Below are 22,414 nucleotides of genomic sequence, written 5' to 3'. Positions count from 1 at the left end.
TTCAATTTTTTTTTTTTTTTTTGTCTTTTTGCTATTTCTTTGGGCTGCTCCCGCGGCATATGGAGGTTCCCAGGCTAGGGGTGGAATCAGAGCTGTAGCCTCCGGCCTACGCCAGAGCCACAGCAACTCGGGATCCGAGCCGCGTCTGCAACCTACACCACAGCTCACAGCAACGCCTGATCCTTAACCCACTGAGCAAGGGCAGGGACCGAACCCGCAACCTCATGGTTCCTAGTTGGGTTCGTTAACCACTGCGCCACGACGGGAACTCCTCAATTTTTTTAAAAAAGGAGTTCCCATTGTGGCTCAATGAGGAATTGGGTTTGATCTCTGGTCCTATTCTATGGGTTAAGGATCTGATGCCACAGCTGTGGCACTGGTCACAACTGAGGCTTAGATTCAGTCCCTCGCCTGGAAACTTCCAAATGCTGCAGATGCAGTCAAAAAATAAAATAAAACCCATATGGAAATTTAAAGAACTAGAATACCCAAAATAACCTTGAAAAACAACAGTCAGGAGTTCTCATTGTAGCTCAGTGGGTTAAGAACCCAACTAGTATCCATGAGGACGCAGGTTTGATCCCTGGCCTCACTGAATGGGTTAAGGATCCAGCATTGCCATGAGCTGTGATGTAGGACCCAGATGTGGCTTGGATCTGGCTGTGGCTATGGTGTATGCCAGCAGCTGCAGCTCTGATTCAACCCCTAGCCTGGGAACTTCCATGTACCGCAGGTTCGGACCTAAAAAATTAAAAAAAAAAAAAACAAAAAACAAAAACAAACTGAAAAAAATGGGTGGGGGGATGGGCTGGCGACTTGGGATGGAAATACTATAAAATTGGGTTGTGATGATTGTTGTACAACTATAAACGTAATAAAATTCATTGAGTTAAAAATTTTTAAAAAGGATAAGAAAAAAAAAAGCCAAAGAAACAAGAAAACAAAAACAAAAAAAGCCAAACAATTTAAACTACTTGGTTTGGTTTTTTTTTGTTTGTTTTTTTGCCATTTCTTGGGCCGCTCCCTCGGCATATGGAGGTTCCCAGGCTAGAGGTCGAATCAGAGCTGTAGCTGCTGGCCTATGCCACAGCAACACAGTATCCGAGACATGTCTGCGACCTACACCACAGCTCATGGCAATGCCAGATCCTTAACCCACTAAGGGAGGCCAGGGATCGAACCCGCAACCTCATGGCTCCTAGTTTGTTTCCGCTGCGCCACAATGGGAACTCCTAATTTTACTCTTAAAATGGTGAATTTTACTTTATGTATTTTATACCTCAAAAAAAACAAACAAAAAAGGTTGTTTGGGGGTTCCCTCTTCCTCTTTGTAATTGTTGATTTTGAGCTTGGATTCTCAGGAATTTCATTAAAAACTTCTGCAAGAATTTTCTTTTATATTGGTTTTCGACTTGAGTTTCTTCTGGTTCCAGGAGTTTCTCAAAATTTCTGGGTTGATGTCACTCTAATTTTCTAGCTGTGGTAAGAACTATAAAAAAAGAAACAAACCAACAGCTCAGAGCTTTGATCCTTTCAAAGGGTTTGGGAAGACATAAAATCACGCATGTAGTTTCCTGTCTAATCCCACAGTATATTCTCTCAGTGTTTTAGGAGACAAGGCTGTCCTTGAAAACAGTGCGATTATAAGTGAGTAAAAGGACTTTGATATTCTTTAAGGGACAAACCACTTTAAATAATTCAGTTTTTCTCTTAGGATCACTGTCATTCCTTTCAGCCAACCACAAAGTTTTTTCTCTCATCCCTATTACCATTTAGGCTGGAGGCAATTTTTTTTACTTTGGATTCCCAAAGTCCTCCAGCTTATTCATGGTGATTTGACCTTTGGAGATGTGAGTGAAGCTGGTCTGCTACCTCACACACGTGGTTACCCCAGTGTCCCTTCCCATGTCTCCAAAGCGCTTGGCAGACTTTCCTCCCACCCACTCCATTCAGTTTCTGCTTTTGAATTCCTTATTTACTCACTATATTTAAACTCTTCTCACGTGGGAGGTCCACCCTCCACTTTTTCATACTTGGCAACCTTTCTGGACATTCCTCTACTCCCTTAACTCAATGCCACCGACACAGAGTGTGTAGCAGATGTGAAGGACAATTTATGGTAACAGAGGAGAGCTGATAATAACTGAATCCTAGACATCTTGTTTCTTGAAAGGCCATTCCTGCTACTGGGGGATTCCCACATTATGCTAAACTTGGCTCTCGTTGTTTTACTAATTTCCTGGGTACCTTCTTTTTCTTCCACTTCTTTTTCTCTTAGCTCAGCACTCCCAACCCCGTATTCCTATTCATCTTTCACTCCATTCATGAACAGAATAACTCATTCACTCTTGGAGTGTTACATGTAACCATTCTGTTTAATGGAATTTTACTGTAGTTTACCAACTTTTGCACAATAGGAATTTAAGTAAAAAATTCTTAAGATTCCAGTTTAGAAACGCCAGTTTTGGGAGTTCCCCTTGTGGCTCAGCAGTAACAAACTCGACTAGTACCCATGTTCCATCCCTGGCCTTGCTCAGTGGGTTGAGGATCCGGTGTTGCTGTGAGCTGTGGTGTAGGTCACAGAGAGGCTCAGATTTCATGTTGCTATGGCTGTGGTGTAGGCCAGCAGCTGCAACTTCAATTCGACCCCTAGCCTGGGAACTTTCATATGCTGTGGGTGTGACCGTAAAAGGACAAAAAAAAAAAAAAAAAAAAAAAAAAAAGAAAAAGGAACTGGAGCTCTGAATGTGCTCAACATTTAGCATGTTCTCTCCAGCTAATAAGGTCTTAACGTTAGTTTTATCTTTCGCAGAACATTGTATGTTGCTACTGTACCAAAAGTGCTACTGTTTTCTATAAACTCTCACTTTGGCACAATAATTTACAAGTTTCCTATTTTCTATTGACACAGCTAGTGGTAGCATGATGAGTATCAGTCAGGGTTCCAAATGGAAACAGATGACACAAACTAAGATAAATCGAAGAGGAGGGCAGGGTAAGGGGACCACAAAAATTAAGATAGTAACCAAAGTTAGCACAGAGAATGAGAGTTGTTAACAATCCTAATTGGAGAGGAGGTCATGCAGAAAGGAAGCTTTGAATGGAAGACATAGAGGGAGGGAACCAGGGGAATAAATACCTTGACCTCTTCCAGGTTTCTTCTGGTCTTCTGTTAGAGCTCCTCGATGGCTTAGCCCAAGAAGGATCCAGAGCAAGGGAAGACCCTGCTGAATATAGGTCAGCCTTCCAGCAGAGGCCGGCTGTGGAAGTACACACAGATGATACCAGGAACTAGTTGCTCGCTTTAATCACAAGTATTCTTTTAATTCTTTTTAGGGCCACACCCATGGCATATGGAAGTTGCCAGGCTACGGGTTTAATTGGAGCTGCAACTGCCAGGTTACACCACAGCCATTGCAACAATGGATCCAGAGTCACATGTGTGACCTACATGGAAGCTTGTGGCAACACTGGATCCTTAACTCACTGAGTGAAGCCAGAGATTGAACCCACATCCTCTTGGACACTAGTTGGGTTCTTAACCCACTGAGCCACAATGGGAACTCTGGAAGTATTTTCTGTACTGACAACCTGAATATTAATTAATTAGGACTCTGGTTGCTATGCCAGAAACTCAACTTGACGTCTTTAAAAAAGAAAGAGGAGCTCCTGCTGTAGCACAATGAGATCAGCAGTATCTCTGCAGCACCAGGACACAAGCTCAATCTCCGGGCCAGCACAGCGGGTTAAGGATCTGCACTGCCCCAGCTGTGGCATAGGTCGAAACTGTGGCTTGGATCTGATCCCTGGTCCAGAACTCCATATGCTACAGGGCAGCCAAAAAAAGAAAACGAAAGGAGTTCCCGTCGTGGTGCACTGGTTAACGAATCCGACTAGGAACCATCAGGTTGCGGGCTCGGTCCCTGGCCTTGCTCAGTGGGTTAAGGATCTAGCGTTGCCATGAGCTGTGGTGTAGGTCACAGACACGGCTCGGATCCCGAGTTGCTGTGGCTCTGGTTGTAGGCCGGTAGCTACAGCTCCAATTAGACCCCTAGCCTGGGAACCTCCATATGCCTCGGAAGCGGCCTTAGAAAAGGCAAAAAGACAAAAAACAAAACAAAAACAAAAACGAAAGAAAGAAACTGAAAGGCTGGAGAGGAGCTGATTTTAGGAAAATAAATGCTGTTGAGGAACACACTTTCTTCCTCATCTCTGCATGTTGGTTTATTTAGTATCTAAGTGGGGACCTGGTCTCCAGCAGTGCTGGGGTGGTATCTTTAGAACAGTATAATCAGACAAGAAATGAGCTCATCATGGAGTTCCTACTGTGGCTCAGCACTAACAAACCTGACTAGTATCCATGAGGATGAAGGTTCGATCCCTGGCCTGGCTCACTCAGTGGGTTAAGGATCTGGCGTTGCTGTGGTGTAGGCCAGCAGCTACAAATCTGACTCGACCCCTAGCTGGAAACTTCCATATGCTTGGGGGCAGCCTTAAAAAGACCAAAACTAAAAAAAAAAAAAAAAAAAAAAAAAAAAAAAAAAAAAGGATTTGCATAAATGGGATGAGAAGACTATGGAAAAATGCTATTTCTTACCAAAGTAATTTCTAATCATAGTATAATCCTAACCAAACTCTTAAATTTTTTGGATGAAGTATGAAACTTCATCAACAATTTGCCCAAATAGGAAAGAAAAAAAAAAGGAATTGCAAAGGCTATAGCTCAATTATTAAAGTATTAAAATGCATTATCAAGTGATTGGTTGTGTTGATAGTGTTAAACTGACAAAAGAATGGGAAGTTAACTGGGTAAAACAGATTATGTGTAGACATGAGTGTAATAAAGGGAAGTTTCTAAACCAGTGGGGTGGGAATGGTTTAATCAATAATTGGTGCTGCGAAAATTATATGTATGGGAAAAAAATCATGCTAGACCCTTAAGTTACATTTTATACCAAAATAACTTCCAAATGAATTAAAGAACGATGTAAAACACAAAAGCATAAAATAACAGATGAGATGAATATTTAATCCAGCCTACAAAGGATTTTTTAAGCATAAAAAAGATTCGACATACAAATGCACAACTTAAATGTCAAAAAATTACATGCAAAATTAAAAAGCAAACAGGAAACTAGGAAAACATTAAGTTGGGAAACTTACTATTCCGTATAAAAATATTTAATAAGTGTTACTAAACGATGTGTTTGTTGATTAAATGTTACCCTTCTGAAATTAGGGAAAAACAAAGCTAGTGATTTTACATAATAGTAAAAGGCAATTAATACTATTACCTTATTGAAAATAACAAATGCTTTTGATTGACTATTATAATTTAGATAAACTTATTTTCACTATACCTATAACAGAAGTATAAAACACACAGAAATAAGACTTTCATTTTTAGAAAATTAAATCCCTTATGATCGAAAAAGGTTATTTTATATCCTTCACACAAATTTTCTGTGAATAGCTACACATTTTTAAATCACTTCAGTTTCTCTGTACATTAAAACTGTAATTGCTGATATAATTTTATGTCACTCACCTGACAAAGAATGAGTTCAATAATGTTCAGAATTTAATAAAGGATTGATTTAACTCTGCTCAAGAGTCATAACTGACACTTTTTCTAATGGAAGAAACATTTAATTTGCTTTAAATACAAATTTTTAAAACAACTGATGAGAAAGTATAAATAGTGGCTAAAAAGATAAAAGGGTGCATTCAATGAGAATTTTTATTTCAATTATCCACAAAACAATAATACTCTATAAAAATATTAAGTTTTAGGCTACTATTATTCATTAAAAAAACGTGTTTGTGCTAGAAGGTTGTTTTTTTGCCAACTTCCTTTCCTGGTAAGGAAAACACATTAAGATGTTGAAGAAGAAAAGCTGTTGGAAGAAAACTTCAAATATACAAAGTTGTTTATTTTTCTCAGCAATTAAAAAATACATAACCATTTAAACTGAATACACATTAAGTTAGTGTTTTATTTCCTAACTATACAATTGATATTATGAGGAACTGCTCCATCCAGTTAAAACCTAATGAATACCACCAACTTTTTCTGGCTTATTTTTCTGAAGAAAATTAGTACATAAATGTATAATTTTATCCTTCTTAAAATGCTTAGAAAAACTGTAATATCATAGTTCACACAAAGCCCTTTAAAAATCTGAAGTCACAGGTTGAAGACGTTAAAGGTAAATGATGACTGCAGTCTTCTTGGGAAGATCCTCTTGGAATAGGGATTCGATACTAAGCAGGTCATGTAAACATAAGAAGCCACCACAATTTTTAGTACCAGAGCTGTTGCCAACTTGCATGAAGTTCATCTGTCACATTTTAAATGGTCTGAATTTCAACACAGATACCACAGCACAGAACTTTAAATTTAATGATAAAATCTGGTAAGTGATGGTAGTTAGAAATAATATTCCCCAAATATTGGGATGTGATATGTTACTTTATTTAAGGTGTGACTTAAAGAGCGTATTTAAAAACATAAATATCAGTTTTGTTTGTCAGATTCAGCTCCTTTGCTAGGCACTTAAAACCAGTAATGCTGCTTATTCAAATTCATATTTTGGAATTTTCTTTTTGAGTTAGTCATAAACATCAGTATTATTCTCTATGTTCCACTTCTGCACTTTAAATAGGCAAAAGCTGTCCCTCCTTTTCACCACTGATACTGTTCTGAATAAATTTTCCTCCCCAAATCAACTAAATTCTAAAAGGGTAAAAATGATCATCATTAAGTATACTGAAAGAATCAATGTAGATTCAAACATGGATTTGAAAACTGAAGTTCTAAAAATGTTTTGTGTAAAAGCTGTATCATTGGAATTAGTGGGAAGCCTTAACTTAGCTACTTTGAGGCTCTAACACTCATCTAGTGTTTATGTTAAGAAAGATTAGTTTTATAGTCATCCTTATAACTCTTAAAATCTCAGAAAATAGATAAGTGAGGAGCTTTGAGTGCCAGCAAAGCCATTTTGTCACTCCATAACATCAACACCAAACATAACATTCCGTCTCTCTCCCTGTAAAACGTCCACATCTTCTTCTCTCATATTTCTTTTAAATACATTTTCCCCTGTTATTCTACATTCGGTAAGAGCAAAAGTGCATTCAAGTCCCTGACCTGGTGATATGTTATATTTGTGGCACCGATCAATCATCATTAAGTATATATTAGCAGTATCTCACAGTACTAGTCTGTTTTTGAACAAGGACTGTTGAAATGGTGGGTTTATTTTTTTCATGCTATCTAAAGATTGAAAGATTTCCCCTTTGATTGGATAGTATGATTTCAATTATATATTGCCTTAAAAAAAATCAATGCAACCTTATAAAATACTAATTCACTTTCTAGTTACCTTCATTATTTTAAACTGAGCTATTCAGAAAATGATTAAAGTGAAAAATTTCTTTACTTTCCAGTTCTATGAGTACACTGAGTATTATTAACACAGTGCATTATACAAATTCCACTGTTGTTGTGTAACATTTAATCAAGTTTTAGATGCTGTTTATGGTTCCTTTCTGCTTCTAAAAACTTGGACCATTTCCATGCAGAAGGCGGCATATATATTAAGATTGTATATTAACTGTTTGAGTTGAAAAACTTGAGAATAAATGCAAGAAATTCTGTAAAACTGGAATGAAACTGTTTGGTCCCATGAAGTTCCTTCATTTTGGATTTTATTATGGTATACAACTTTTTAATCTCCCAAGTTTTATCTATAATGATTGATAAATTTCTCTTAATTATAAGTTTGGGGAATGAAAGAAAGGGAGTGATTTATAAACAGTAGCCTGTTGCTCTTCATTGTCATGCTATCACTCACACTGCCATCAATATCTTAACTATATTTTCTCTGGACCCTGATATAAGTTGGAAATTCATCATTGGTACTTTAGAGTTTAACACTTGGAAAAAAAAAAAAGTGGTTTTGTGCAACCATGTCTGGAATTCCAGTTTACCACCAAAAACATGCAGAGTGAAGACTTTCTTCTTTTGATTCCTGTATGTATGGAAGTCTGCATAAGTTCTTTTACATTTTGGCAGATTTGTGCATATAAAATAGGCAGGCTTCTTGGATTATAAATTTTCTCCCGGTTGGTACTGTGGCTCTGTAGCAGTGAAGTAGTCTTCCAAGAAGGACTGGATATATTCAAATGTTGGTCTTTCATCAGGGTCCTTCTTCCAACAAAGATTCATCAATTCATGCAGGGATTCTGGGCAGCCCTGAGGGCAAGGCATCCGATACCCTCGTTCCACCTGCTCCAGCACTTCGCGGTTTACCATACCTAACATACAAGATTCACACATCAAAAAAAAAAAAAAAAAAAAGAGAGAGAGAGAGATGCCAAACACCAGCAGCAAAACAGAACAAATCTCCTAACCACTAACTATTCTGAGGTATATTTGAGTAGGTTTATTTACTGAAACAATTATTTCAACAAAGAAATAAACTTTAAATGCCAAAGTACATCAACAAGAACTTAGAAAATGTTCATGTTTCAACATATCTAGTATTTTTCACCCCAAGACACATGTGTATCCAAGACACATGGAAGTTCCTGGGCCAGGGATTGAACCCAAGTGACAACACCAGGTCCTTAACCCTCTGAGCCACCAAGGAACTCCCTAAAATTTTGCTTTTAACACAAATGCTTTCAAAAGCCAACTCCATTTGATTAATGAGAAATAAGAGAGCTACTTTGAGGTACTGATACTTTCTGGTATTAACAGTTAACAATAATCAAACCTGGGCTAATAAGGAACAGTGGCAAGATAAGTGTCTGAAAGAACTTCTACATAGAAATTCAGAAGAGTTCAAGTCCTGGTTTTGCCAAATACACTAATTATGTTACTTTATATTGGAGTCACTTCTCTGAAACAGTTTTGTTGTCTAATGTCACCTGATTGACTTTCTTCAAGTTATTACACAGTTCTTTCTTGTATCCTAGTGTTACGCCACCCACCTCATCAGCAGCTCACCTGTGTTATCCCAGGCTATAAGTATACTCTCAATTACTTGGGGGAGGAAGGGAAGGAGATGGCCTGAGATATCTAGATATGCTTATCACCTGGGTGAATAACAGAGCTAAAAGGCTCTTTTAGAAAATGCCCAAAAGGGAAGAAGCTGCACACACCTTGCCCTAGCTCCAGGATTTTGACTCTCTTAGATTTCTCCCCATTCAATGCCCAAAAAAGGGAGGGGTGAGAGAGGGAGGGAAGAAAAGAGAAAAATAAAGGCCCTCCCCTCCCCCTCTTGCACCTAATAAACTTGTTATATGAAATGCAAGCTTACCTGGATATGGCACTCTGCCCTTTGTTACCAATTCTGTCTGGAGAATTCCAAATGACCAGACATCAGACTTTATTGTAAATCGACCATATAGTGCAGCCTCAGGAGCTGTCCATTTGATTGGAAATTTTGCACCTAAAACAGTATTGACAATCTTGCTTCTGTAAGCTGGTTTTTTTTTTTTTTTTTTTTCTATTTGTATAAATATGACATAAGTGGGGCTATTTTTTTTTTTTTTTTTTACCAATACCCTTACTGTACATGCTATCAGTGCTCAATTATTCAAAAGTACAAGATACGTAGGGAAAATTTCTTTAATAGTATTTAAAGTGTGTGTTAAAATAAATCACATTTCTTCCTAAGATATTCAATGACATAAAGACAGGGCTGGTGGGAACAGAAAATTGGTCAAGAAAATAGAGGTAGAAACTCTAATAAGTGACCAAACACATGTATCAAAGGATCTATATATATCTATATCTATACACACACACACACACACACACTTTTTTTGCTATTTAGGGCTGCACCAGCGGCATATGGAGGTTCCCAGGCTAGGGGTCCAATTGAAGCTACAGCTGTCAGCCTATATCACAGCCACACAAAATCCGAGCCACATCTGCAGCCCACACCACAGCTCAGCAACACCAGATCCTTAACTCACTGAGTGAGGCCTGGGATCGAACCTGCAACCTCACGGTTCTTAGTTGGATTCGTTTCTGCTGCACCATCATGGAAACTCCAAAATCTATAATTTTTAAGTAAGTCTAGCTCCTAGCGGCTACAGCCATCGGTTGATAAGGGCACATTTTTGTTGGTTCTAATGTCTACTGGTTTTTGGTCATAGTCTATTTTATGACATCTCTCTGGAAAATTTTATTATAATTTTTAAAGAGTATATTAACTTACTCAAATACTTAGCGTATGCTTTTTACGCATAGGCACTATGCCACCCAAGATATAAAAGCACAGCATCTGGGACGTTTATACACTTACAGTGAAAATAAGATTACAGGTGTCTTAAATACTTGAAGTTATTTGGTTATTTGTATACGTTATACATATAATGTTTAAAATAGTTTTCTAGGTGTTTGGACAAAGAGAAGATCAAATTGCATTTACACAATCAACAAAAAGTTTCATTTAAAAAGTGGCAACAGGAATTCCCATTATGGCTCAGCGGAAATGAATCTGACTTGTATCCATGAGGACTCAGGTTCTATCCCCGACTTTGCTCTCAGTGGGTTAAGGATCTGGTGTTGCCGTGAGCTGTGGTGTAAGCCACAGACATGGCTCAGATTCCACGTTGCTGTGTCTCTGATGTAGGCCGGCAGCTACAGCTCCAGTTTGACCCCTAGCCTGGGAACCTCCATATGCCATGGGTGCAGCCCTAAAAATACAAAAAAAAAAAAAAAAAAAAAAAATGGAGGCAATACTTTCAGACTTTGCCGCTGTTTTATTAACTAAGTTTATGTAATATTCTAAGCCTCTGTTGTCATTTCAACAATTTTTCACAGCATCTTTACCAAGCACGTTCATAAGAAGCAACTCATCTATTAAAGTTTAATCATGAGATTGCAGCTCCACTTTTTCTGGTCACACCTGCAGCGTATGGAAGTTCCCAGGCTAGGGGTTGAAATGGAGTTGCAGCAGCACCGTCTACAGCCACAACTCGGGATGTGAGCCATGTCTATGACCTACACTGTAGTCTGTGCAATGCTGGTTCCTTAACCCTCCAAGCAAGGGCAGGGATTGAACCTGCATCCTCATGGATACTAATCCGGTTCTTAACCTGCTGAGCCACAACAGGAACGCCTCAAGCTCCACTTCTAATTCTAGTTCCTTTGCTATTTCCACATCTGCAGTTATTTCCTCCACTGATGGTCATCCATGAGGGGTGGAACCACTTCCAAACCCCTGTTAATGTTGCTATTTGGACCTCTTCCAGTGAATCATGAATCTTCTTTTATTTTTTTTGCCTTTTTCTAGGGCTGCTCCTGCGGCATATGGAGGTTTCCAGGCTAGAGGGTCTAATCGGAGCTGTAGCCGCTGGCCTACGCCAGAGCCATAGCAACGTGGGATCCAAGCCTCGTCTGCACCACAGCTCACGGCAATGCTGGATCTTTAACCCACTGAGGAAGGCCAGGGATCGAACCCGCCACCTCACGGTTGCTAAGATTCATTAACCACTGTGCCACGACGGAACTCCTCGTGAATGTTCTTAATGGCATCTAAAGCAGTAAATCTTTTCCAGCAGGTTTTCAATTGACTTTGCCCAGATCCATCAGAGGAATCACTATCAGTGGGTAGCAGCTACAGCCTTATGAAATTTGTTTTTGAAATAATAAAACTTGAAAGTTAAATTTTCCCTTGACTATGGGTTGCAAAATGGATGCTGTGTTAACAGGCATGAAAACAACATTAATCTCACTGTACATTTCTCCATCAGAGCTCTTGGTTGACCAGGTGCACTGTCAAAGTACAGTAACTGAAAGGAATCTTTTTTCTGAGTATGTCCTAACAGTGGGCTTAAAATACTCAGTAAACCATGTTTTAAACAGATGTGCTATTGGGAATTCCCGTCGTGGCGCAGTGGTTAATGAATCTGACTAGGAACTATGAGGTTGCGGGCTCGGTCCCTGCCCTTGCTCAGTGGGTTAACGATCCGGCGTTGCCGTGAGCTGTGGTGTAGGTCGCAGACGTGGCTCGGATCCTGCATTGCTGTGGCTCTGGCATAGGCCGGTGGCTACGGCTCTAATTAGACCCCTAGCCTGGGAACCTCCATAAGCTGCGGAGGCGGCTCTAGAAATGGCAAAAAGACAAAAAATAAAAAAATAAAAAAAATAAAAAATAAACAGATGTGCTGTTAACAGAGCAGAGAGTAAATTTAGCATAATTCTTAAGGGCCCTAGGATTTTCAGAATGGTAAATGAGCACTGGTTTCAACGTAAAGTCACCAGCTGTGTTAGCCCTAAACAAGAGAGTCAGCCTGTCTTTTGAAGCTTTGAAGGCCTTGACTTTTCCTCTCTGGCTATGAAAGTTCTAGGGGGCATCTTCCAATATAACATTGTTTCATCTACCCTGAAAATCTGCTGTTCAGTGTAGCCACCATCACTAATTATCTAGGCTAGATCTTCCAGATATCTTGCTGCAGCTTCTCCATCAGCACTTGCTGTTTCACCTTTCACTTCTATGTTACAGAACGGCTTCTTCCCTTAAACCTCATGAACCAACCTCTGCTAATTTCAAACCTCTTCTGCAGCTTCTTCACCTCTCTCAGTCTTTAAAGAATTAAAGAGAGTTAGGGCTTTGTTACGGATTAGGTCTGCACTTAATTTAAGGGAATGGTGTGGCTGGTTTCATCCACCCAGACTACCAAAACTTTCTCCCTATCAGCGATAAAGCTGCTCTTCTTTCTGATCATTCACGTGTTCACAGCAGTAGCACCTCTGATTTCCTTCAAGTACTTTTCCTTTGTATTTTCAACTTGGCTCACTGTTGACCCAACCGATCTAGTTTTCAGCTTGTCTGGCTTTCAACATGCCTTCCTCACTAAGCTTTTAAACATTTCTAGCTTTTGGTTTAAAGTGAGAGGCATGTGGCTCTTCCTTTCACTTGAACACCTGGAAGCCATTGTAAGGTTATCAATTAGTCTAATTTCAATACTGTTGTTTCTCCAGAGAGAGAGAGACAGAGTTGTCAGAACAAATAACACTTACTAAGTTCACTTCCTTACAAGGGTGCAGTTTGTGGCTCTCCCAAATAATTTCAACAGTCACATCAAAGACCACTGATTAGAGATCACCATAACATATATAAAATAATGAAAAGTCTGCAATATTATGATCGTTACCAAAATATGACACAAAGACACAAAGTGAGAAAATGCTATTGGAAAAACGATGCTCACAGACTTACTCCATACAGGGTTGACACAAACTTTCAATGTATTAAAAAAAAAAAAAAAAAAAAATGCAGCATCTATGAAGCACAATAAAGCTAAGTGCAATAAAATAAGGTATGCCTGTATACCTTACTACCATGTCAATAGAACTCCTGTATAACAAAAGGGGACTACGGTGCAAAGAACTGCATGCCCAATCTTATTTAAGAAGAAACCTACAGGGAAATTAAAAGACAATGGGGGAGATAAGAACAATGACACCAGAGGAAAATTCAGTCTTTGACACCTCCAGCTACAGCAAACAATAAATACAGGCTAACTCCTACCTTAATAAATGTAAAACCTCACACCAAGGGCTTATTTACTTCAAGCTTTTTATGCAGTACATCTTGATCAGTTCTCAAAGCATACCAGGAGACACACACACACACACAAAACCCACAACCTGAGGAGACAGCAAGTATCAGAACCTCACTCAGATATGCTGCATGTCTCAGATCAAGAATTCAAAACAGGAGTTCCCCTCGTGGCACAGTGGAAACGAATCTGACTAGGAACCATGAGGTTGCAAGTTCAATCGCTGGCTTCACTCAGTGGGTTAAGGATTAGGCATTGTCATGAGCTGTGGTGTAGGTTGCAGACACGGCTCGGATCCTACATTGCTGTGGCTGTGATGTAGGTTGGCAGCTACCGCTCTGATTAGACCCCTAGCCTGGGAATCTTCCTATGCCGTTAGTGCGGCCCTAAAAAGACAAAAGACCAAAAAAAAAAAAAAAAAAGGGAAATAAAATTCAAAACAATTGCAATAAATATGCTAAGGACAGAGGACTAATGGTTCCATGTTTTATTTTTTGGAGTTCTCAGGCTAGGGATCAGATTAGAGCCAAAGTTGTGAACTGAGCCACAGCTGCAGCAATGTTGTATTCTTAACTCCATGCCAGGGATCAAACCTGTGTCCTGGGGCTCCAGAGACACCACCAATCCCATTGTGCCACAGTGGGAACTCTTTCAAAGCCCTGTTCATGAGCCATCATCTCTGTGATAGCTTTTCTTTCCTCTCCATTTTCCCACAGTATTTTCTAGATATTCTTTGGACTTTAAGTATACAATAACTTGCTTTACAGTTATTTGTATATAGTTCTACCTTGTCCCTTAAAATGTAAGCTCTAATATTTACTGAGCATCCACTATGTGAGGTAATGTCAAGCACTATACATCTGTTTACTTCATTAAAATTTTACAACAATCCTGAAAAGTGTTACCATTTAACCTTTGTAAGTGAGGAGACTGACTCCCAAGGAAATGGAAATAAAAGCAAAAATAAACAAATGGGTCCTAATCAAGATTATAAGCTTTTGCACAGCAAAGGTAACCATAAACAAAATGAAAAGATAACCTACACATTGGGGAAAAAAAATATGCAAGTGATGAGACTCCAAGGGCTTGACTTCCAAAACATACAAACAGCTCACACAACTCAATAACAAAAGAACCAACCCAATCAAAAGCTGGGCAAAAGACCTAAATAGACATTTCTCCAAAGAACGTATACAATGGCCAACAGAAAAGATGCTCAACATCACTAATCATTAGAGAAATGCAAATCAAAATTACAGTGAGGTACCATTTCACATTAGTAAGAATGACCATCATTAAAAAGTCTACAAACAGGGAGTTCCGTTGTGGCACAGTGGAATCTAAGGACCGTGAGGTTGCGGATTCAACCCCTGGCCTCACTCAGCGAGTTAAGGATCCGAAGTTGCCATGAGGTGTGGTGTAGGTTGCAGATGCGGCTCGGATCTGACGTTGCTGTGGCTCTGGTATAGGCCGGCAGCTGTAGCTCTGATTGGACCCCTAGCCTGGGAACCTGCATATGCTTCGGGTGCGGCCTTAAAAATCAAAAAAAAAAAAAAAAAAAAAAAAAAAAAAGTCAACAAACAACAAATGCTGAAGACGTTATAGAGAAAAGGGAACCTTTCTGCAGTGTTGGTGGGAATTTAAATTGGTAAAGCCACTATGGAAAAAAGTATGAAGGTTCCTTAAAAATCTAAAAATAGGGTTACAATCCTACTCCTGGGCATATATCTGAAGAAAACTCAAATTTGAAAAGATAGATGTACCCTATATTCATGGAAGCACTATTTTCAATAGCCAAGACATGGAAGAAATCTAAAGACAAGACCAAAAAATAAATTTAAAAAACAAATAAACTTGTTTGCAATAAAGGAACAGACTCACAGACATAGAAAATAAACTTATGGCTACCAAAGGGGAGAGGCAGGAGGCAGAGGGAGGATAAACTAGGAGTCTGGAATTAGCAGATATAAATGATTATATTAAAACAGATAAACAACAAGGTCCTACTACATAGCATAAGGAACTACATATTCAATATGTCGTTATAACCTATAATGGAAAAGAATATGAAAAATTATACATACACATTTGTACGTATGTGTAACTGAATCAACTCTGCTGTACATCAGAAGCCAACAAAACACTGTAAATCAACTATACTTCATTTTTTTTGTTTGTTTGCTGTTTAGGGCCACACCCACAGCATATGGAGGTTCCCAGGCTAGGGGTCTAATCAGAGCTGTAGCTGCCAGCCTACACCACAGCCACAGCAACACCAGATCGGAGCCGCGTCTGCAACCTACACAACTCATGGCAAAGCTGGATCCTTAACCCACTGAGCAAGGCCAGGGATCGAATCCACAACCTCATGGTTCCTAGTCGGATTTGTTTCCCCTGCGCCACAATGGGAACTCCTATACTTCAATTTTTTTAAAAAAATTTTAAAAATAGACTGAGTGAGCACCAGTCAAAATGGTTACATAAATTGACTGAAATCTCTAGGCTAATAAGAGATGGAGCTGGGACTCAAAACCCCATACTCTTTCCATATGCACAGATTATATATGTCATTAAATGTGTACTGAATGAGAATTTAGAGATAGACGCTAAAGGAATCGACCTATGTGAATTTCTACAAGCTTCCTTCCCTCGCTCTTCAGAGTGTCAATCTTTTTTTTTTTTTTTGTCTTTTTGCCTTTTCTAGAGCCGCCTCCGCAGCTTATGGAGGTTCCCAGGCTATTGTCTAATCAGAGCTGTAGCCGCCAGCCTGCGCCAGAGCCACAGCAACGTGGGATCCGAGCCAAGTCTGCGACCTACATCACAGCTCACGGCAACGCCAGATCCTTAACCCACTGACCAAGGGCAGGGATCGAACCCGCAACCTCAAGGTTCCTAGTCAAATTCGTTAACCACTGCACCACCACGGGAACTCCAACAAAAGCAATTTTAAAATGTTTCTTATTTGTTAACATGACAAAGGAAGTGTGAAGAGAATACCACTTGCTATAATTATAAGCGAAGAACACCCACAGGCAGGTTCGTCCTTGGGGGAAATAATATCAGAAATCCATGGTATTATATACATTGTGTATAATTTAATGAATAAAAATTAATGTTTCTGACTCCTTTTTTTTTTTTTTTTTTGTCTTTTTGACTTTTCTGGGGCTGCACCCGAGACATATGGAGGTTCCCAGGCTAGGGGTCTAATCAGAGCTATAGCCGCCGGCCTACACCAGAGCCACAGCAACACCAGATACGAGCTGTGTCTGTGACCTACACCACAGCTCACGGCAACACCGGATCCTTAATCTGCAGAGCGAGGTTATGGATCGAACCTGCAACCTCATGGTTCCTAGTTGCATTCGTTAACCACTCACTGAGCCATGATGGGAACTCCTAGTTCTGACTCTTCTCAGTAGAACAAGAGCTGTTCTTATTTTGCAAAACCCTGTATACTCAAAAGAAGAGTAAAGAAATCCACTAAAAATATGAGGCTACAAACATTTATTAAACAGTCATTTACCTTGTCTTGCTGTATATTCATTGTCTTCAATTAACCTTGCTAAGCCAAAATCTGCTATTTTGCACACAAGATTTTCTCCTACAAGAATATTAGCAGCCCGTAGATCTCGATGAATATAGTTCATTCTTTCAATATATGCCATTCCATCAGCAATCTTGAAAAGAAAAAAAAGATATGATATAAAAGGAAGGAGAGGGAGGACAGTTTTGGTCAATATTAAGTTAGAACACTGAATAATCATGTATCTTGATGAGATGATAGTAAAGGGGCCTAGTCCAGCATAAAATAGGAAAAATGGAAAACCTTTAGTGGAGGAGAAGGAAATAGAGGATAAAGAGGGGGAGAGAGAAAGAGTAGGAAGGAAAGGGGATAAAGCGGTAGGAGAAAGGAGACGCACACATCGGAATAGAAACTTGTAATAGTTTTCATTTATATTTAATTTTTATTTATTTATTTTGTCTTTTGTCTTTTTTTTTGAGGGCCACACCCTCAGCATATGGAGGTTCCCAGGCTAGTGGTCTAACCGGAGCTGTAGCTGCTGGCCTACACCACAGCCACAGCAATGCAGGATCCTTAACCCACTGAGCGAGGCCAGGGATAGAACCTGCAACCTCATGGTTCCTAGTTGGATTTGTTTCCTCTGTACCATGACCAGAACTCCTTCATTTATATTTAAAAAGAAAAATTTAGAAGAGTAAAACTATCTCATCTTTACCTGTACACACACTGCCATTTTAATTATTTTGGACTATATTAAATAAAAAATTCAACTCACACTTTAGATGTCTAATATCTTCTCTGGAATAGCAATCATTCACTGTCTTAACATTTATCTACTGAAATTAGATACCTGGGTCCTCAGACACTACTTTGTCATAACATAAAGAGATCAGATTGGATTTTCTGTAATGTTCCTCCCAACTCTAAAATTGTATAATTTCACTACATAAACAACTGTATTCTACTAAGATTAATTAACATTTTAAATGTACACTTGCAATTCAAACGGACACGAGCATAAACACATAAGTACCTGAGCAGCCATGTCAACCAGTTGTGGGAGCTTCAAATACTTTCCATCTCCCTCCTTCAGGAAATCTAACAAGCTCCCTATAAAAGATAGCAAGACATTCAAATATAAGCAAATCTTAAATCAGAATTGCAACAAATGTTCCCCTACTTCCAAACAAATCACATCATAATACAAAACTTTTGGCTTTTTATTTTTCAATGTTTTTTGCAGCTTTGGAATTTCTGAATATTTTTAAGATTCTAGAAAAAGCTCCTAAAATGATTTTTTTGTTTTATTTATTTGCTTTTTAGGGCCACAGCCATGGCATATGGAGGTTTCCAGGCTAGGGGTCCAATCTCAGCTGTAGCTGCCAGCCTACGCCAGAGCCACAGCAACACAGGATCTGAGCCCCGTCTGTGACCTACACCACAGCTCACGGCAATGCCAGATCCTTAACCCACTGAGCAAGGTCAGGAATCAAACCTGCATCCTCATGGATGCTAGTCAGATTCATTAACCGCTGAGCCGCGATGGGAACTCCTAAAATGAAATTTTTTAACTCCTGAAAACATGAAAAAGAGAAGATGCCATTCTCTCACGAGATTATAGGCATTCTTTCCTTGTTTGCTTTGATCAACACCAGTCCCAATTTTTAGTCAGAAATAGATACTTCTATTTTTAAGCCAGTCTGAGACTAGAGTTCAGACAACTTGGGACTATCTTGGGGTACCTAAAACTAAATATAAGTGCTAAACAAGTTGACATGGATGTGTTAGTCCAACCAACTTCTCTCCATTTTAGCAGATGCTGCATGGAGCAGCAAAGCAGCAAAGTACTCTGCAGTGCAGCAGAGATAAATGCTGGAAAAGACAAGAGGCTACTCTGTTACTGGTTGCAAACATACCTGATTTTAATCAAGAGAAAATATGAGACAATCCCAAATTAAGGCACAGTTTATAATAAACAACTTTAATTTATCTCAAAAAATAACAGTTTTATGAAATACAAGAAAGGCTGAGGGACTGCTCCAGATTAAAGGAGACTAAAGAGAATGGACAACTAAAAGCAGTGCCTGACCAGACTTGACACTAGATTGGGAGAAAACTGCTACAATTATCACTGGGATGGCTGGTGAAATCTGAGTAGGAACTGTGCTTTAGGCAACATAACTGTATCTATGTTATACTTCCTGCATTTATTGTACTGTGGTTTGTGAGACAATGTTCTTGTCTTTAAGAGATAAACTGAAGTATTCAGAGGTAAAGTGAGCATAATATCTGCAATGTACTCTCAATGGTTCAGGAAAATAACCCTCATTATATTTATATATAATAAGCAAATCAGCTGAAACATATATAGGAATTCTTTGTATTATTTTTAAACCTTTCTATAAGCTTGAAAGTATTTCAAAGAAAAACAAGGAGTTCCCACTGTGGCTCAGTACAGCCCTAAAAAGCAAAAAACAAACAAAAAACCCTCTAACATGGAGTTCCCGTCGTGGCGCAGTGGTTAACGAACCCAACTAGGAACCATGAGGTTGCAGGTTCCGTCCCTGCCCTTGCTCAGTGGGTTAAGGATCCGGCGTTGCCGTGAGCTGTGGTGTAGGTTGCAGATGCGGCTCGGAGCCCGCGTTGCTGTGGCTCTGGCATAGGCCGGAGGCTACAGCTCTGATTCGACCCCTAGCCTGGGAACCTCCATATGCCGCGGGAGCAGCCCTAGAAATGGCAAAAAGACAAAAAAAAAAAAAAAAAAAAAAAAACCCTCTAACAAACAAAACAAAAGGCAAAGAAAACAATGAGGAGGCATGACTTAGTCTCTTCACTTACAGATAGAGAACATCTTTTTCTCTTCTGTCTCTGGCAGGGAGGACATTATTGTGTTTGTCCATTTATCTGCCCTTTCTAATATTCACTAAGAGGCATTCCCATTGTGGCTCAGCAACAACGAACCCAACTAGTATCCACAAGGACGTGGGTTTGATCCCTGTCCTCGCTCAGTGGGTTAAGGATCCAGTGTTGCTGTGAGCTGTGGTGCAGGTTGCAGATGCAGCTCAGATTTTGCACTTGCTGAGGTTGTGGTATAGGCTGTCAGCTGCAGCTCCAATTTGACCCCTAGCTTGGGAACTGCCATATGCTGCACCTGTGGCCCTAAAAAAAAAAAAAAAAAAGAACAAATATTTACTAAGAGACTATAAGAGGCACAGAAGATGCAAGGACAAAGAGGATCTTGATCTAGTACAAAAGTATAATGTATAGATCTAGAAACTATATGCAAACAAATATTATACAGTAGTTGTTATAAAAGTTACTGTAAAAGGGATTTCCTGTCCTGGCTCATTGGTAACGAACCTGACATCCATGAAGACTCAGGTTCAATACCTGGCCCTGCTTAGTCGGTTAAGGAGCCTGTTTTGCTGTGAGCTGTGGTGTAGGTTACAGACAAGGCTCAGATCTGGCATTGCTGTGGCTGTGGTGTAGGCTGGCAGCTGTAGCTCTGATTCGACCCCTAGGCTGGGAACTTCCATATGCCACAGTTGTGTCCCCAGCCCCTAAAAAAAGACCAAAATAAAAGTTACTATAAAAACTACAGTGGAGACACAATGGATCTGGTTAATTCTACAGAGAAGTTAGAAAAGACGTCACAGAGGAGATGCATCTTGAGGAAGAATGGGGGCAGAAAAGGATCTCCAGGAAGAGAGAGTAACAAGCATAGAAACAAGTATTCAGGAACCAGGACAGTATGTTCAAGGCACTGTCCCTCCTGTGCAAGAACACAGGCACAACAAGGATGGGAACTGGTAAGAATGAGGCTACAGAAGGAGCCAAAACACAGAAAGCAATGCATACATGGACTTTATCTTTTTCATACAAGGTTTCTGTTCGTTTGTTTTGCTTTGGTCATTTATGATGAAAGAGCAACCATTTCAATTTGAAGAATGAAATTGGGCTTACCAATTTAAGTTTTCCTGTAATAGTCTAGGGAAGAGAGACTATTTTGTTAAATCTAGCAACAGCAGCAGGGGAACAATGAGAAGAGGAACACTTCTAGATATTTAATATGGGATAAATAGCCATCAGTGGACTATTATTACACAAGCAGGTGGGGAGGTGGAACCTGCTGGGTCTCATGGCCAGAGTTCATTTCTAACAAGTTTCCAGGTGATGCTAAGGCTGCTGCCAGAGACTCTTGCACACGTCACAAAGGACAAGGATATTCACTGCAACACTGCCTGCGACAGTGACAAACTAAAAGCAACCAAAATATTCATTTGGAAAGGAATGAGTAAAATAATGGAATACTCATACCGAATTTCATTCAACAGTTACAAGTACCCAAATGAGATCTTCCCTTATCCACATGAATACATCTCAAGCACATAACACTTTTTTCTTCTTTTTGGCTTCCTTGTCGCATACAGAGTTCCTGGTGCAAGGATCAGATACGAGCTGCAGCTGTGACCTACACCAAAGCTACAGCAATGCCAGATCCTTAACCCACTATGCCAGGCTAGGGATCAAAACTGCATCCCAGCACTCCAGAGGCACTGTTGACTGTCGCACCACAGCTGGAACCCCTCTAGCACATAATGTTGAATGAAAATACAGCTAGTTATTTCCCTAAATTAAAAATATACATAAGTTTCTGTTGTGGCTCAACAGAAATGAATCTGACTAGTATCCATGAGGATGTGGGTTCAATCCCTCTGTGGGACAAGGATCCAGCATTGCCGTGAGCTGTGGTGTAGGCTGCAGACATGGCTCAGATGTGGCATTGCTGTGGCTGTGGTGTAGGTGAGCAGCTACAGCTCCAATTCAACCCCTAGCCTGGGAAACTCCATATGCTGCAGATAGGTAAACACACGTGAATAAGAGTACATCAACATGAAAAACGGAGATGGGAAAGTTAATAAGCATCAACTTCAAAACTGAGATTACCTCTGAATGGAATGGGCTAAAGGAGGGGTAAGAACAACCATCCAATTAAGTCTTTTTGCCTTTTCTAGGGCCGAACCCATGGCATATGGAGGTTCCCAGGCTAGGGGTTTAATCAGAGCTATAGCCACTGGCCTACGCCAGAGTCACAGCAACGCGGGATCCGAGCCATATCTGTGACCTACACCACAGCTCACAGCAACACCGGATCCCTAACCAACTGAGCCAGGTCAGGGATCAAACCCGCAACCTCATGGTACCCAGTCGGATTTATTAACCACTGTGCCAAGACGGGAACTCCAGGGATTCAATTAGGTCTTTAACGTGCTGTTTCCTCGGTAGAAAGATCTGAAGCAAATATGG

General features: G+C 39.8%; 1 protein-coding gene across 3 annotated transcripts in view; it reads right to left on the bottom strand.

Moving 5' to 3' along the window:
* Positions 5,004-22,414, bottom strand: part of YES1 (YES proto-oncogene 1, Src family tyrosine kinase) — a 94,751-nt gene continuing 77,340 nt past the window's right edge. Inside the window, exons 9-12 of one of the 3 annotated variants that reach the window (XM_021096152.1) lie at positions 18,141-18,217; positions 17,108-17,261; positions 9,327-9,458; positions 5,004-8,319 (exon numbers count right to left, since the gene is read on the bottom strand). In XM_021096152.1, coding sequence (XP_020951811.1) covers positions 8,111-8,319; positions 9,327-9,458; positions 17,108-17,261; positions 18,141-18,217 — 572 coding nt within the window. In that variant the 3' untranslated portion in view covers positions 5,004-8,110. The remainder of the gene's footprint in view (positions 8,320-9,326; positions 9,459-17,107; positions 17,262-18,140; positions 18,218-22,414) is intronic. The other 2 variants (XM_021096154.1, XM_021096153.1) reach the window with 2 other exon arrangements.

This window comes from Sus scrofa, chromosome 6 (assembly GCF_000003025.6).
Source record: "Sus scrofa isolate TJ Tabasco breed Duroc chromosome 6, Sscrofa11.1, whole genome shotgun sequence".
Classification (NCBI taxonomy): Eukaryota; Metazoa; Chordata; class Mammalia; order Artiodactyla; family Suidae; genus Sus; species Sus scrofa.
The sequence above is the reverse complement of the archived record's forward strand: the minus strand, read 5'-3'. Positions and strand labels throughout refer to the sequence as shown.